Source organism: Dicentrarchus labrax, unplaced genomic scaffold (assembly GCF_905237075.1).
Source record: "Dicentrarchus labrax unplaced genomic scaffold, dlabrax2021, whole genome shotgun sequence".
NCBI lineage: Eukaryota > Metazoa > Chordata > Actinopteri > Moronidae > Dicentrarchus > Dicentrarchus labrax.
Genome location: NW_026136720.1, coordinates 3338176 through 3354861, shown reverse-complemented (window position 1 = coordinate 3354861; position 16686 = coordinate 3338176). Strand labels below are relative to the sequence as shown.

Here is a 16686-nt window from a genome sequence, read left to right as displayed (position 1 = left end):
ACCTTTCCTATCATTTGGTAAACTGACTCAGTGACATCATTTATGGATATTTCATATTATATTACAAAACTGTACAATGAACCCAAACAGGGAACTCAGTAACTGCAGGAAGATATTTTGGATTCATTTTGGTCAGATTATTTCCTGTTTAGGGAACTTTTTATACAATTATCTGTCTGTATTATGTATATTTATGAGCTACGCTTACTTAAACCAAGAAAGCCTCTATATTTACTTATATAGTCTATTAGGGTTAAACAAATGACATATGTGAATTCTGAAAATGCATTCCACATTTATGTTGTGTGTTTTATGTTTGGACAGATGAGAATTATTAACATTTGTTATATTCTATTTTTGTTGCAGTTTCTAATTTGTGACATTTGTATTAGAAATTAAATTAATGTAAACTGAACTCAAACACACTTTCTTGAAACTTTCTGTCATCTAATAGGAGGAGGAAACTTTCTAGCCAGTCATGTCCATGTCCCCACACACCCACACACACACACACACACACACACACACACACATTAGTACAGTACTTAAGCTGTGAATAACAATAATTCTGTACGGTCTCAGTTTCTCAGTTTCAGCTTGGGGACCTGACAAACCTTTTCCATGATGACTCACTGGCTCTTTTTGTATGCGACTCTGTGTGTATGTTGTCCAAGAGAAACAATAAGTGTGTGTATATGTGTGTGTGTGTAGTCTATAGTAGACTGTCAGACAAGAATTGAGAAAAACAAGACTCTAGAGACACAGAGGAGGATTTCATCACACACACACACACCTACACATGCCTCTAGTGCACTCCTGCCTCGGTGTGTGTGTGTGTGTGTGTGTGTGTGAGATCTGTCTCACCCCTACCTGGTTTGTTCTCCTACAGTGAAGTCTGAGTGGATGACTCTTTAAAACAGTGACACTTTTGCTGCTACCAACTCTCTCTCATTTCCTTTCTCAACCCTTGCCAACTTCTCCCTTTTTTCTTCTCCCAGCACAGTGGGGGAGTGAGGGAGCAAGAGAGGAAACAAGGAAGGAAGGGGACAAGTTGTTTTTCTGTCCCACTAAGGGGTGGCAGGGAGAGGGAAAGAGAGACAGAGGGCGTCGAGGCACCTTTGGCCTCTGAGGGCTCCTCTCTGGGACCAATGGGAGGGAGGAAGAGGGGGAAAAGGAAAGGAGGAGATGTGGAAAGGGGGAAGAATAGGTTGGCTCGATGCTATTCCCTTCGAGTCACCCTCCCGCCTCCCTCCGCCTTCCCTCCCGCGGGTCTTTCCAAACTCAACACACATTTTCCAGAAAAAGTGCAAAAGAGACAGAGAGAGAAACAGACAAAGGGAATAGAGAAAGAATAGAGGAGGGGTGGAAGTTTGTGAATTTAATAGCGGGATGGGAAGGTATATTTCTCCATTTTCTCTTTCTCTTTCTCTCTCTTCCTCTCTTTCTCACCCCGTCCTTGTCGACACCATCTCCCAGGGAGTAAAGGAAACGAGGGGTTTTTTTTCTTTGTGATGTGCTTGAATAAAAAATAGGCAGCAATTCACACTCCTTTTCTCACACACTTATTCTAATATGAGCACAGACAAAAAGTAAAAGTAAAAAAAAAAAAAAACATAAGGGATGGAAGAAGAGAGGGAGACAGATAGCGAGGAAGAAAGATACTCTGAGATTTAGGAAGGCAGAAAGAGACCGAGAAAGAGAGAGGAAGTGATGTTGAGGGTGCTGGGATAGGGAATTGATGGTAAAATCCAAATTGAAAGAGTGGCTGAGTAAGGGAATATGGGACAGTGTGCTTTTATGGGAGGAAGAGTGTGAGATAGGTGTGTGTGTGCTTGTGTGTGTGTGTCATGGGACTCTAGCTTCCTGCAGGAACTGACACACACAGCAGTTCTAGTGAGCCACCCAGGACCTCAGTCAGCACCCCCCCTTAACATGCACACTCAGACACACACACACACACACACACAGCACACACACACAGGCATAGCGCCCCCGGAGGAGAGTTAGCACAGGTCTGAGGAAAAGGGGGGGGGGGGGTTTCAGTACGTCATACACAACCCAAGGGTCATACTTTCCTATCCTTCCATCCCTGTAGAGCTGAACGAGAGACGGGGTAAGAGAGGCAGAGAGAGAGATAACTGCGTATTTACCACATTCAGCAGTATCTTATTCCTCTGCTGGGATCTAGTCGGGGGAAGTGTTTAACTGTTCTCTGATAGGCTGCAAACCAGAGCAGAAAAACTAGCTACAGCTGGCAAACACCTACAGCAGTCAAACTGCCATGGTTTGGAAAACCTGTAGTTTTACTAAGCGCTAATGAGTGAGAAACGTGTCAATAGCCTTGCTGCGCCATGGTTTGCATATGGAGCCAACAGACGTGCCATTTTTCACCCTGAAATCTTTGACTCATCACAGAAATTGCAATACAATGCCTGCTAATAATGAGCTGTAATCAGGGGGGTTACAGACTCTCTCAGCTTTCCATTCATTCCCAATTGATGCAATTCCAACACTGTTTATGGACCCCAGAAAGATTTAAATACACGAGGCGATAACATTTTTACACATTTATATTACCGTACATGCAAAACACTGCATGAGATTAACATAAAGGGCAGACTTCTGGGTACCCATAGAACCCATTTTTATTCAGATATCTTGAGGTCAGAGGTCAAGCAAATTTATCCTAACTCTGGAGAATTATTTAATCTCCTTCCTGGCATGCTAACATGGTGGGGGCGTCTAGTTTCTTATGATACCAGTATCTTCCCACTAAGACCACCCCTGTCCCCATCTGGACACGCCCACTGGCTGTAATGATTAGTCGATCAACTGTTGCACCAATTTTAATGACTGACAACTGGCTCCAGCTTCCCAAATGTGAACAGTTTGGGATTATTTTAGAGTTTTACGATGGTTTTCTCCAGCAAAAGGAGAAATAAAATATTGAAACTTTTTTTGGAAGTTGGAATGACGGAAGAAGGGTTGGTCATTTTATTGATTGTAATTTATAGCGATCCCAGTTTGATGGAATTTAAAAAATAATTACCTTTCCTTGAGACAAAATGCTCTAAAATTGGGAGCCTTGACATGAAAAAGTTTGGAAACCGCTGTGATAGTAAACTGAATATTTTGGATACAAGACATTTAAAGAGAACTCCATGAGCTCGGCTAGCTTGTGTGGGTTCTACGGCCCAAACGAATAATCATGAACGTAGGGTGTCTATGATTTGAATCAGTCGAGAAGAGCCTTTTATCAGTCATATCTCTGCACTTTGGCTTTTTAGCTGCGTCGTTGTACACAGAGCACCAGCATGGCAGACTGAACCACACAACTAACTGTGATGGAAGCGAAGAAGAGTGATAGTTAAAGGAGGGCAGCGTGACGCCGGACAGCGGGGCAGCAGGTGACCGATGCTCTCTGCCCCAGAGCTGACACTGGCTAAACCACTTTTAAACCAGACGGTGGTTCAACCTCCTCCACTGCCGTCCAGCACACTTTCACTTTCTCTGCTTGGAAATCAGATGTCTTTGAGTTTCCATCGCAGGAACTGCTGATATGGGAGTTTAGTGTGGCACTGAACTGGGAACAGATAGTCAAATCTTTGTATTAAACGGCCAAATCCAAGTCGGGTGCATCCCTACGGGAAAGTAATAAGTAGATTTGTTGATTGACTGAGTTGCAGCCAAACCAGGGACGGGTACATTTGCTGGACACTCTACATACTTTATATCTTCTTAATTCCACTTTATGTCGCTTTGTGCTTTCTCTAATTCATAAAGTCTCACTGACAGATTCCAAATATGGTTAAATTACAGCCTTAATAATGACATGGTCTACAGTGGTTGGTTTAATGTACATACCACGAGGGTCACCTAAAGCCTACTGTCATACACATCCTCTGACATGCTTCTATTTAGACACAGAATCTGTATTATTTCTCATTTCATACGTTAACTTCGGAGTGCAGTCGGCTGAGTTATTCCTTTTTCCATCAAGGCAAAAGGGCGAGTGAGGATAATTTCACATTTCCATCTCGCGGTGGAAACAAGCAAGAGAGAGATAGACAGAGAAAAGAAAGAAGAGGGGAGGGAGAGGGAGAAATGGAGCAGTTGGTTTGGAGAAACCGCAAGAAAAAAAAATATCCAAGAAAAGAACAAAACGAAAAGAAAAGCCCAACCATCTCTCTGATTTCCTCCCAGGATATCACCAGACCACAGAGAGTAGCGAAAAAGCACACAAATCTTGTCCCCCCTCCACCCATCTCTCTCTTTCCATATCCCCTTTGTCATCTCTCTTTCCATTCAGTCTGACTCCTGAGACCAGTGAGAGCTCCATGTCTTTCCACATCTCCCTCTCATTCCTTCTTTCTCCCTCTTCAAATCTCCTTTCTCTCTTATATGGGTTTTCCCTCTCCTAATACTTTCACCAAATCCCTCCATCCTAATTCTTTCTACATTCACTTCATCTCTCCATCTTTTCCTCCTTTTTCTCCTTAATATCCCCTCCGAGCAGGCCATTATAAACCATGTGGAATTGATATTACAAATTGTGTGTGTCTGTGTGTTTGTGTGTGAGAGATGTATAGACTTAAGCCCCTTGTGTGGATTTGACAGCTTGCTGGAACTCGATTACATTATCAGTGTGTGTGTGTGTGTGTGTGTGTGTGTGTGTGTGTGCGACACTAACCTGTCTGGACAGTTGATTCATCCCAGGTCCCTCCACACTCTGAAGACTCCCCTTCTTCTACCGCTGAGGAGAAAGGAAGAGGGAGAGAAAGACAAATTGCATGTTTATTATTTATTTTCTACATGAGAGAGCAAAGGCAGACCAAGTATGCTCAGAGCCACCAAAAGCCCAGTTGCTGACCCCTGGTTTAGGTTAGTCGGACAAAAAAATGCAACTACAGGCAGAGGACTTGAGTCATAAATTGGATGACTTTAGACTATATTCGTCCAAAGCCAAAGTTATAAAAGTGTGCCACAAATCAATTAATTCCCTGAATCAACTAACGTTAATGCTTTTTATTCCCTGCAAGTCAACACTTGATTCCCCGATTCACTTTGTTTGAACCTGCACACTACTGAAAACATACCTATGAATATCATATTCCATTTCTGCTAACAGATCCTCTAAATGTTACAGACTGGACCTTTAAGTCACTCCCATTTAAAAACAACTACAGAGGCAGACTGGTGCATACTGTCCGTACATCTGACACCACAGTTCTTCCTGGAAGACTATTAGCCTAAATACTGTTCATGACATCATGTGACTCAACCACTGATATAGTACATGTGGATGATGATAGCGCTCGCATCCCAATATTTTTGCTTCGTTTTTGTAGAGCGGGAGGAAGTAGCAACGTCTAACTTTTAAATGTCGACAATATTTCAGAGACATGATGACAGTAACAGACTGGAGGAGTCTGATGTGTTGAAACTGACCACAGATCGTTTTATGACAAGTCTCGTAGTTTCCACTATACTTCTCCAGTAATATCCTACAAGTCTCAGTTGGTTCTTTATTATATATTATACTATAATTAATTTTGTGTTCCCCTGTCTCCCCAACTTCAGATTCAAAGTTCAAGCTGTCTCCATAAACCATGACCACTACATTATGGGCTTTATTGTCTCTACCTCTACAAGTGTAATGTGTTATTTAAACCCCCTAAAAATATACCAGGGAAGCAACAAACATGCAGGTATTGACAAAGACAAGGTCCCTGAGGTTCCTCTAACACACGCACACGGAGCTGATCAGAGCTGGAATGTGACACTGACTTCCTGGGTACAACAGGAAGGAGGGAAGTACAGCTGGCACACAAACAGGAAATGGCTGGAGTCACCACACAATGGGGTTTCCTGTACATCCCCCTCCCCACCACGCGATTCTTCACTCCTCACTTACTCACCTCCGTCTCTGATCTCTCAAAATCCTAGTTCTCATCCTGCCCTCTCCAGGGACCCCCCCATACCTGGCCTCATATTCCTCCCTCCACATCCTCATCAGCTCCCTCTTGACGCCCTCCTCCATCCTCACATTTAAGTTAAGCCAAAAGCTCAAATGAAAACAAGAAGTTATAAATCACTGAAGTGTTCCTTTTAGAGGAAAAACAAACTGTTGAGCTGTTCCTTGTTTGAGTTTAACCCCCTGTGTCAGTGTTAATAGTGTCAAATATATTTTATGTGCAGACCAAGGAAAGAATTGGTGAGTAAAGTTCAACATGGCGAACCGACAAGACCAACCCTGTTTGAGGACAGTTACTTTATCTTTGTTGCATACGTTGAGATGTTGTAAAATAATCATCATCGCACTTTTACTTCAACAAATAAACAACAAAAAAACAAATAATTCGCAGTGAACATATGATTTATTAGTGTAAGAATCTGTCAGCCAATTCAAAGGTTCAACATGGTGGACTCATTCTAAAGTAACAAAAACACAACAATTCTTATATTCAGGTAATTATACACCAATGAAAACCTCCCTATTAATATAATATCTGTAATGTATGTATGTATGTATGTTAGGGGTGGGTATTGGCAAGAACCTCACGATACGATAGGTATCACGATACTTTGGTCACGATACAATAGTATCACCATCTATCACAATATCACGATATTGCGATATAAATAGAGATGAAAACACAAGGACCTGTATATGTACATCAGATGATATTGATCAGAGGAAAAACTGAGTCAAAACTATTTCACTCAAAACAACCTCTCCATTTTATTAATTTCCATGACATTCACTGAAAAAAATATTGAAAATAAAATGCGGTGTTACACACTGCAGTTGAAACCATAAAATGAAGTGCATTAAATTTCTTGTCACTGAAACTACTGTAAATATCTCAAAGTAACCATTAATCTCTTTTCCCTGACCAACAAACTGAAATCATTGTAACCTGCAGTACGACTCACAGTGCAGCTGAAAACAAAGGATAAAGTACCCTGAGTGACAATGCACAAAAATAAGTGAAATAATGTTTCTCCTATTGTGTCACTGTTTGAACACTGAACTGAAGAGGTCATATGAAAGCGTTGTCTGTGACTATGGCTGGGTCTTTGTCCTGTATGCCCCATTCCTCCATTGCCCTTTTCAGCAAATCAGCAATGTTACTGCCGGTGTGGCTCTCATGCATTGCCGTCGTCTGCAAAACATGTGTAACCATTTCCCAGTCCCCAGGCTCTGGACGTCCATCCGTCACACGTCAAGGCAACTCTTTGTGCAGCGCTAAGAGTTGTTTTCACGACTTTCTTCACCTCTTCATACATCCTGGGCACAGCTGTTCCCACAATATTTCCCGGCAGCGAGACAAAGCTTACAAACGGCATTATCTTTATCCAACTCGTTGTTCTTACTATCTTTTTTAACTTGGAAGCCAAAGTGCTTCCAAACGTCAGCTTTAAACTGCGGAGGCGTTGTTATTTTGATGGCCATTTTGGAAAGACCTCAGCCACTCTCTCTAATACAGAAATACATGCGCCGCACAGCAGAGTCGCTCTTCGGTGCCATCTAAAAAAAAAAAATCGGATCTTTGGAGTTGAAAAATCGATATTATATTGAGCGGCAAAGTATCGCCATATATTGCCGTATCGATATTTTTACCCACCCCTAATGTATGTATGTTGTGTCACCGTCTGACAACAACCAATATTTCACCTTTGATCCTTGTGTGTGCATGCAGTGTCTTCAAGTAGCTACGGTAGTGTTGCCATAAATGCATGCCGCACTGAAGCGATTCAGCAGGATTGACTGACCCTCCTTAAAAACTAAAGCAACCAACCTGGGTCAGGACTCGAGCATTTGGATCAAGTCTGGAATCTCATTTGGAGAATCTGGGGCTGTAGCTGGTTCTTAGGGCCAGATGTGGACCGCAGTGTGCTAATAACCGACTAATGGATCCCTGGACAAACACATATGCACACACAGTACAGCACACTCAGACATATGCACTCGAGACAGACCCACACAGGATTTTGATTCGAAGGCCGTGCATCTGCCTGAACTGAACCCAGCGCAGATAGAGACCTCCCACCATGACTAACATGTCTGCCAAACACAGCAGACAGAAACAGACCAGAGAAGTTATGGGGAAAGAAAACCAGAAGAAAAACAAAGCACTTCCCTCTAATCTAATAAAAAAGGGCTTTCCTTCAAAACACCTATAGAGTGCTGCAGGGCTGGTGCATTTTTATAGGCCAACCAAGGTTCCTTCAACAGAAAAACAATGGGATTTTTCCATTATATTTTGGATTATTGCAGAAAATAAGTGGCGAACAAAGGTTTACGATCCTTATAGACGTTTTGTTCCGCAAGACATTCACAAATGAACAATACTTTTATGATTTTTGAAGCGTAAATGCAATCACCAGAAGTAATGAGCTAACGTTAGGCTATAAACGGACTACACATCAGTCACATGACTTCAACTTGTAATCAAATAGTGTGATTAAAATAAAAATGCTAGCTGGTTTCTGGGTTTTAGGACTCACCCCTGCAGCGCTCTGTAGCATATTACCCTGCACTTCAGTTATGTTTGGGTTATGTGATTAATGCAATACTATATGAGTGAGAGCTTCATCATCTTTAGGGGAATGCCATGCAGAGGTGTGTAGGTAATACTGATGCATTTGTTTGCAAGTAGAAAAATTTAACCATATGAGATTTTAAAAAGACATTCATTGAATCCTAATTCCAAGCCACTTTTTGTGCTACATCACCTGTTTCAGAGCACAACACACACATCTCAGCAACCTGACAATATCCTGCTGTCTCGTTGACGTTAAGAAGGGAGCGAAAACCTTCTGAAACCTACATGAAACGAGGGATCTGTATCGCTTATGGACAGAGGTCTGAATCAAAGGTCTCACTTTCTGACAAGCAGCGTTCCCTGCTGTGTCCACACTCCTGCTTGAACCAGGCTTCCCTGGTCTTGTTGTGACAGGATTTCTCTGCATCTTTTCCCTGACAAATAAAAAAGGTGAAATTGTGATAAAAACATGTTCTTTTGGAAGTGATGAAGAAAGACCTAGATGTGCTGGTAACTCTGCCTCTGATAAAGCCTGATTTTTCCTGATAAGACTGTGGGGAATACAGTGTGTAAAACTAGCCAAGCACACATATCTTTATTTAGATTCCCCTATCCTCCCTCTGTCCCCCCTCAGAGACACACACACTGTGAACCCTGCACACACCAGGAGGTCGGTGGGGGGTGTATGTCTGTGCTTATGTGGGAAGGGTTGAGCACACATACGCTGTATGAGTAAAAGGAAGGAGAGTTTAATTGGAATGTGTATACCTGTAGGTAGTGCACACCATTAGGGAAAACATGCACTTAGAGAGAGACCTGAAATATGTGTGTCTCTATGGAAAATCACAGCATTCAAGGTATCCACAAGTGTGTGTAACTCCATCTCTTTTCTGCCCTCAGTGCATCTCACTTGCCTTCACACTCAGGCCTCCAGTTTGGAAAATATAAATTGGAGCACGATAAGCCGATTAGCTACCGCCAGAGTTTCATGCAGGCGCTAATGAAGGAGCAACCTCCACGCCTGGCAAATAAAGCCAACACAGAGGTAGCAAAGACTGCAGGTCCTCAAATGGCAACCTGGGGCTAGCTCCACAAGTGAGTCAATCTCCATAAGGCCCCATATTAAAATGCCCAACTTTACAGCATAGAATAATGGAATTCCTTTGTTTTGATATCAGCATTATGAATCCTGCTCTCTAAATATCAGCATCGACTACTGAAAAACCTACATCGGTCAGCCACTATTCACAGATCAGGCCAGGTCACTGTTTTCAGTAACCAGTCTACCTTCAGCCCGCCTGAGCTCCACCCAAACCACTTCTGTGCCCCTTTTTTGATTAGCCCGGGAGCCAGCGCAGTCAGGACTGCTAAGATGACGACGACCACACTGAGCTTCACAGCGGCTCTTCAGAAGCCTCTGGGTGACGCCACGGAGACTACATCCATTTTTAATCATACAGTCTATGGTGCTAACGAAATACAGCCTCATTCATAGATTATCATTTCTAAAGCTCAGGGAGTTGAAGGATGACGTGTCTGACGTGTTGGCCGCTTTTTGAGCAAAACTGCTGCTCATTTGTAGGAAGATGTTTTCTTATTTTTAGGATGAGACATCATTTAAGCAACAGATCTGCTCAGGGGGGGCTCAAGATATCAAGTTCAACACATCAGTAGTTTAAAGAGTGTGGTTGGTGCATGGACAATGAATTAGCCCCACCTGTACTTGTGCACACGTGTCTTTACTTATTTTGGCTGATTTGGCCTCTAACTGTGGACTGTGTGGACGGACTGGGCCACATTTCCAACATTATCATGCTTTTTAGTACCTGGAGTCTGATGACCTCCTGAGCAGAGGCCTAATTATCCAGAATAAATTAAAACACCTGTGTGGACATGCAGGGACTTTGAAAAGAATGTTAATCTGCCAACAAACAAACAGCTTATTGTCCTCAAACAAATAACGGACATTGTTTTTCCTTGTAAACTCAGCAGAAGTAGAAGGGGAATTTCAGACTTTAAGATGTAGCACGAGGGTTGTAAATTAAACAAAAATTATACCAAAACCAACATTATTCATCTTTAAATCAACCTATGTTGGTATGTTCCACAAATGAATAACCCTATACACCCAAAAGGACAGGAATTAATTCAATTCAATTCAATTCAATTCAATTCAATTCAATTTTATTCAATTCAATTCAATTTTATTTGTATAGCGCCAATTCATAACAGAAGTTATCTCAGGACACTTTTCAAATAGAGCAGGTCTAGACCGAACTCTTTAAAACATTAATTACAGAGACCCAACAGTACCACCATGAGCAAGACCTTGGAGACAAGGGCAAGGAAAAACTGCCTGTTAAAAGGCAGAAACCTAGGACAGACCCTTCGGCTCTAGGTGGGTGGTCATCTGTCTCGACCAGTTGGGGTGAAAGAGAGAGAGTGAGAGAGAGAGAGAATTAATACAATCAGCTCAAACAACCTGCTTCTACATACACATACACACCGCACAAATTCAGCACAAACAAAAACCCTGCAGCATGATATATACGTGAGTGAGTGTGACACAAAGCACAAACAAGATGCTACTGGGAACCCTTGGAGCATCTACACACATTTGCACGCACACACAACAATTAAGCCTTTCTTTGCTGTTGCTTTTGTTAACCCCTGAGACACCTTAGTCTATCAAATGTGTGCTTTAGACGTGTGTTTCTGCAAATACACCAAATGTGTTTAGTGGTAATGAGAACAGTAAAGAAGTGACTCCCTGGAAGTGGGGGTGTTCTCTGAAGTGGGGATTTCAAGTACCTCTCATAAACGCCGTCTCACAGCACGAATGTAAACAAGGACTATTTGTGTTTATTTGGTCGCCTGAGTCATTTCCACTGATTGCTGTAAGACGGCGTGAATGTAAAAGACAAAGACGGAGGTGCTGTTTGTTTGTCCCATTTAGGACAGAGTTTTAAACATCGGCCATTGGTTGTTGGCTTAAGTTGTTTTATTTGTGTTACAATACGATAAGATAATCCTTTATTGATTTATTTAAATAGAATAAGTGTATAAAATAAGAAAATAAGAATTAAAATAGAAACTGTACAAGAGCAATAGTACACATACGGTACCCACAACTAGTGATGTGATAAGCAGCAGCAGAGTCAGAAAGTAACACGATACTGTCAGCTATACCAGCTAGAGTATCATATAATATGATTCTGTATTAATATTGAGCTATAATGTGGTACATAATTCAATAAACAGTAAAAGATATAACATGATATAGTATAATATAGTGCGTAGTATGGGATACAAGGTATAATGTAAGGTGAAATGTACTGATACAGTCTGATATAATGAACAGTACAGCAGTACAGCTCACAATACAATGTGTAATAGTGTCCATACAAGCACACAATAGTAACCGTTAACTGCATTAGATCTTTGACCTTAAAGCTGAAAGGAAATACTGAGATTCTTTTTTCAGAGATTTGATATATCGATATGGTAAAAACATCATATTGGGATTATTTTGACAGATATTGTGATGTGATTAGCGTGGGAATCATCGTTTTTGCATCACAAATTTTCACTGAAAAAAAGATGAAAGTTTTCTGGGGCTGTTGTTGTCTCCCAATTCCCCATTTCGATTAACTATGCAGCCCTAATTTGACACAAAACTGCATCTTCTGGGGCAACATCTCCAAATCCCACACGAATAATAAATAATAACAACTAATAATGAATAATGGTGGCATAGTGCAATTGCGCTACCCATTGAAATATTGCTTTTTTTCGTGTGATTAAAGCAGAGTCTGTACTGGCTTAGATTAATGGTTGAGTCATCCACAACTGCTTGTAGAATGTATGAGGTCCTTCTCTTTCAGGTGATTGAACGCCTGTAGCCATCGTACAGCTCACGAATGATATGCGTTATATATCTGTAGTCTCTAATTTTAGCAACGCACTGCAAATATTTACACATGGGTTTAAGAGTGAGGGCAATTAATTACATTTTCTAATACAGCACCTGAATCTAGAGAGAGTTCCCCCGAACTGGTGAGCTAGTCCAAGTTCATACAGTGTTCTCATTGGAAGCGTGAGTGAAAAAAAACTGTCAATAATCTGAAATATGTACACTTATTTCGCTCTATAAACACTCAATACAACACTGGGTCCCAACCTCGGGTTCACTAAAGCTTCAATATTGTTACTTTTAAAGTTTAAAACATGATTTAAAAGGACCAATGTGTAGGACTTAGTGGCATCTAGCAGTGTCGGTGCAGATTGCAACTAACTGAGCACTGATCTGTATTTGACGGTCTGGGAATGAGAACAGGCTTTGAGGTGGGTAGGAGAAACTAGGGTGGCCACAAAGCTTTAAAGGCCCTATCTACAGCCAGCGTGTTCTTGTTTGGGGCATCTGTAGGTTAAAACAGCTCATTCTAAGGTAACAAAAACACAACAATTCCTATATTCAGGTGGTTATACACTAATAAAAACATACCGATGGATGTTATATTCCATTTCTGCCAATAGATCCTCCTAAATGTTACACACTGGACCTTTAAGACATAAACTTCTGACAGGATGAGGGTGAGGTTAACACAAACTATAATCACAGATCCTTCACTCTCTGATAAACAGTCTCGAACTTCCGTTTGAAAAGTACGTAGTTAAAACACACAAAGAGATTTTTTGTGTTAAAAGTTTCTAAAAATATCAGGAAAACTCATCTCTGATCAATATTCACAGGAGATAATCTGCACAGTTCCTGCAGTTAGTGTGTTCACTGTTTAGGTTCGTTGTGCAGTTTATCAGCTGTTCTCTACTGTTACTGTCATGCACTGAATATAATATCAAATATCCATACAATATTTCACTTAGTCAGGGGTCAGTTTACTCAGCCACAGAAATCTGATCCCTTTAGAAAAGAGGTTAATTCAGGTGGAAAAGAGGGGTGTGACCCGTTTCTGTCTACTTGACAACGATAGATGTAAACCCCTGAAGAAGTTTGTTATGATAAAGGAGTCATAATGGGAAAGCAGGTTAACTGAACTAAAGCTGGCAGATAATGCATCACACGCAACAGTGAGCTACCGCTGTTCTGGCATGCTCCAATTTAAGTTTAAGGGTACATCAGAGGAGAGGGGACAGGAGAGGAGACAGGAGACAGGAGACAGGAGAGGAGACAGGAAGGGAGAGGAGACAGGACAGGAGACAGGAGAGGAGACAGGAAGGGAGAGGAGACAGGACAGGAGACAGGAGTGGAGACAGGAGACAGGAGACAGGAGAGGAGACAGGAGTGGAGACAGGAGACAGGAGAGGAGACAGAGACAGGAAGGAGACAGGAGACAGGAGAGGAGACAGGAGACAGGGGAGGAGACAGGAGACAGGAGAGGAGAGCTGAGTGGAACAGATAAAGCTAAATGAAGTTATGCCTCTGCGTCATGATCATCATAAACAAATATTTACTCAGTTGTTGTTGTTGTCATTAATTATACACACGCTCACAAACACTACAAAACAGTACAACGGTACACCTCTCTCCACTGTCTCATCTATTTCCCTCCCTTACCTTTCTATTCTGTCTTCCCTTGTTCATTACCTGTCATCTTTCTCCCACCCTCCATGCTTTCTCCGTCTCTCTTCCACACCCCCCCTCTTCTACCACTGCTCCCCTTCTGTCTTTGTCTCTCCTTCTCATCTGTCCCATGAAAGCACTTATAGCCTCAATAAGAAAACCCTTTGTCTTTCTTCCTCCTAAACAACACATGCACGCGAGCACGCTATCAGGGCCATTTATTCCCAAGGCAGGCCCAAGGCTCCGGCGTTCCCACAGCTCCTTGACGAACGGGTCACTGTGGCCAATCACGCATTGGCCAGGCGGCCCAGAGAGGCGGGATGTGGGTCAGTGTAGCCAATGATACGCTGGTTCTTTTCCCAGAGGGGCGGGCTGATTGACAACCAGTGCTGGACAGAAGTCAAGAGGGTAATTGTCATCCGACTCTCTATCTCTCTTTATCTGTCTGTCTCTCTTTCTCATCCCAGACACTTTTTTTTCTTCCTCCCTACCTACCTTCCTCTCCCCCTCTCCAACCCACTTCATAGCCCCCTCCTCCCCTCCCCAACCCGCTTTCTCTCCCTATAGCACCAAAGGGACTCTCTCATTGGCTGCCCTTCCCGTCCCCGAGGAACGACTTTGTGGCGCTACTGGCCGAGAGCTGATGCCAATCTCCATCCCCAGCCCGCCCCCCGGGAGCCCCCCTAACTTCAATGTGCTGTGTCAAGCACACACACACACACACACACACACACACACACACACACACACACACACACACACACACACACACACACACACACACACACAAGCAAGCACATCTAGTCAGGGGACGGGGACAGAAGCTGATTAACCAAATACTTTTATCAGCAGTAAAACCGCTCTCTCTGGCTGCATGCATTCTGAACAAAACAGCCTTAAAACACAGAAACACGCACACAGACACACATCCCCAACACTGAGCCATTGGCCACAAACACCAGGCTAGTTTGGGGTTTGGGACAGTGCGAGTGTGTGTGTGTGTCTGTGTGTGTGTGTGTGTGTGTGTGTGTGTGTGTGTGTGTGTGTGTGTGTGTGTGTGTGTGTGTGTGTGTGTGTGTGCGCTTTTGTTTGTGAGAGTGTGTGTAAAGGGACAGAGGTAGCAGAGGGCTTAGATGGATGGCAGAGAGAAAGAACAACAACCACACAAAGCCTGGCGGACAGGCTTCATCGCCCTCTCTATCTTTCTCTTTCTGCTGTCTCTCTTTTCTTCTCTTCCCCTCTCTTTCCTCGCTTATCATCTTTCTCTCCCTCTCTCCTGATCCAAAATATTTCCATCAGATTTTGTTTTCATAGTTTTTGTGCTATTCTTTTGCCCATCAGCCATCACTGCTTTTTCCTCCCGCTGTCCATCTCAACCATCCTCCTCTCTTCACCCATTTTGCTCCTCACACCTTCTCTTTTGTTCCGAGCACTATATGAGGTCATTGTGGTTTTAAACCATGCTGTGCTGTCCAACTGAGTTGCTATGCAACCTCCCCGACATCCCCGAATTTACCCCCAACAACATGTAACATAAACACACATGCTCGCTTTCTCTTACACATACATCAGCAGCTCAACATCCCAAAGGCTTTTGTTAACAAAAACTGATGCAAGACTGAAAGACAAAGTGAATGAAATCACTTAACCAGGGGCCAGATGCATCAAACTAAAGCTGTGTGTAGGCACAGAGACAGAAATATGCACATGTATTCTTCTTTATAAAGCCACACGAACGCCTGATTCTGTTTTATAAATCTGAAAACGAGTGCACGGCTTCATTTCACCCCACAATCCTCCATAAACTGAGGTAGAAATGGCCTTAAACAGTTTGGTTATTGATTCCTGTGCCCGCTCCACTCATTAGACCTGTCAATGAAAGGCACAGCAAAGACAAAGTGATCCTTTCACATCAGCAAAGGTTCTCCCAACAGTACCAGAACAACTCAACCACCAATTTATCACATCTCTAAACCTTCTCTATCACTGAGTGAACTGACAACCCCGGAGTATGACATAATAATATGACATATCTCATGGATATTTCATATCATATTCACTGCAAACAATAGCAGTACAGGATTATTTCCTGTGAGCTTCAGAGGTGAGTTTTCTTGATATTTTTAGTAACTTTTTACACAATTCTGTCTGTATTATGTTTTTTTATTTTATTTTTTAACAATCACACACACCTAATAGGCGTCTTCTTTGACAGATTCAGTGTTTTCTCCTCCCTGATGCTTGCCCTGTTGTTCTAGTAGCTCTTTGTCACTTTAACTACGTACCTTTTCAATGCAGGACGAGGCTGTCTTCAGAGTTTAGATCTTGAAAAAGAATCTAAACATTTAAAATAACACGTTTTCTTACACTCCTTAAAATCCAGAAGGGCTCGCAACCCCCCATGAGGCTTTGGCGATCTTATTACAATTATTATTATTAATAAATGTCAGAAGGATGTCCAATGATTCATCTACAAAGTTCATATTGAAACTGACTTTACAAACTGCTTCACAATTCAATCAAATCTAATTATTAGGGAGACAATAGCGAATATTA

The 16686-nt window shown here is 42.2% G+C and overlaps 1 protein-coding gene across 2 annotated transcripts in view; it reads right to left on the bottom strand.

The window, feature by feature from the left end:
- Window positions 1-16686, bottom strand: part of znf423 (zinc finger protein 423) — a 163696-nt gene that overhangs the window by 131004 nt on the left and 16006 nt on the right. For both annotated transcript variants that reach the window (XM_051381003.1, XM_051381004.1), the window contains exon 2: window positions 4691-4753. In XM_051381003.1, the coding sequence (XP_051236963.1) occupies window positions 4691-4753 (63 nt within the window). The remainder of the gene's footprint in view (window positions 1-4690; window positions 4754-16686) is intronic.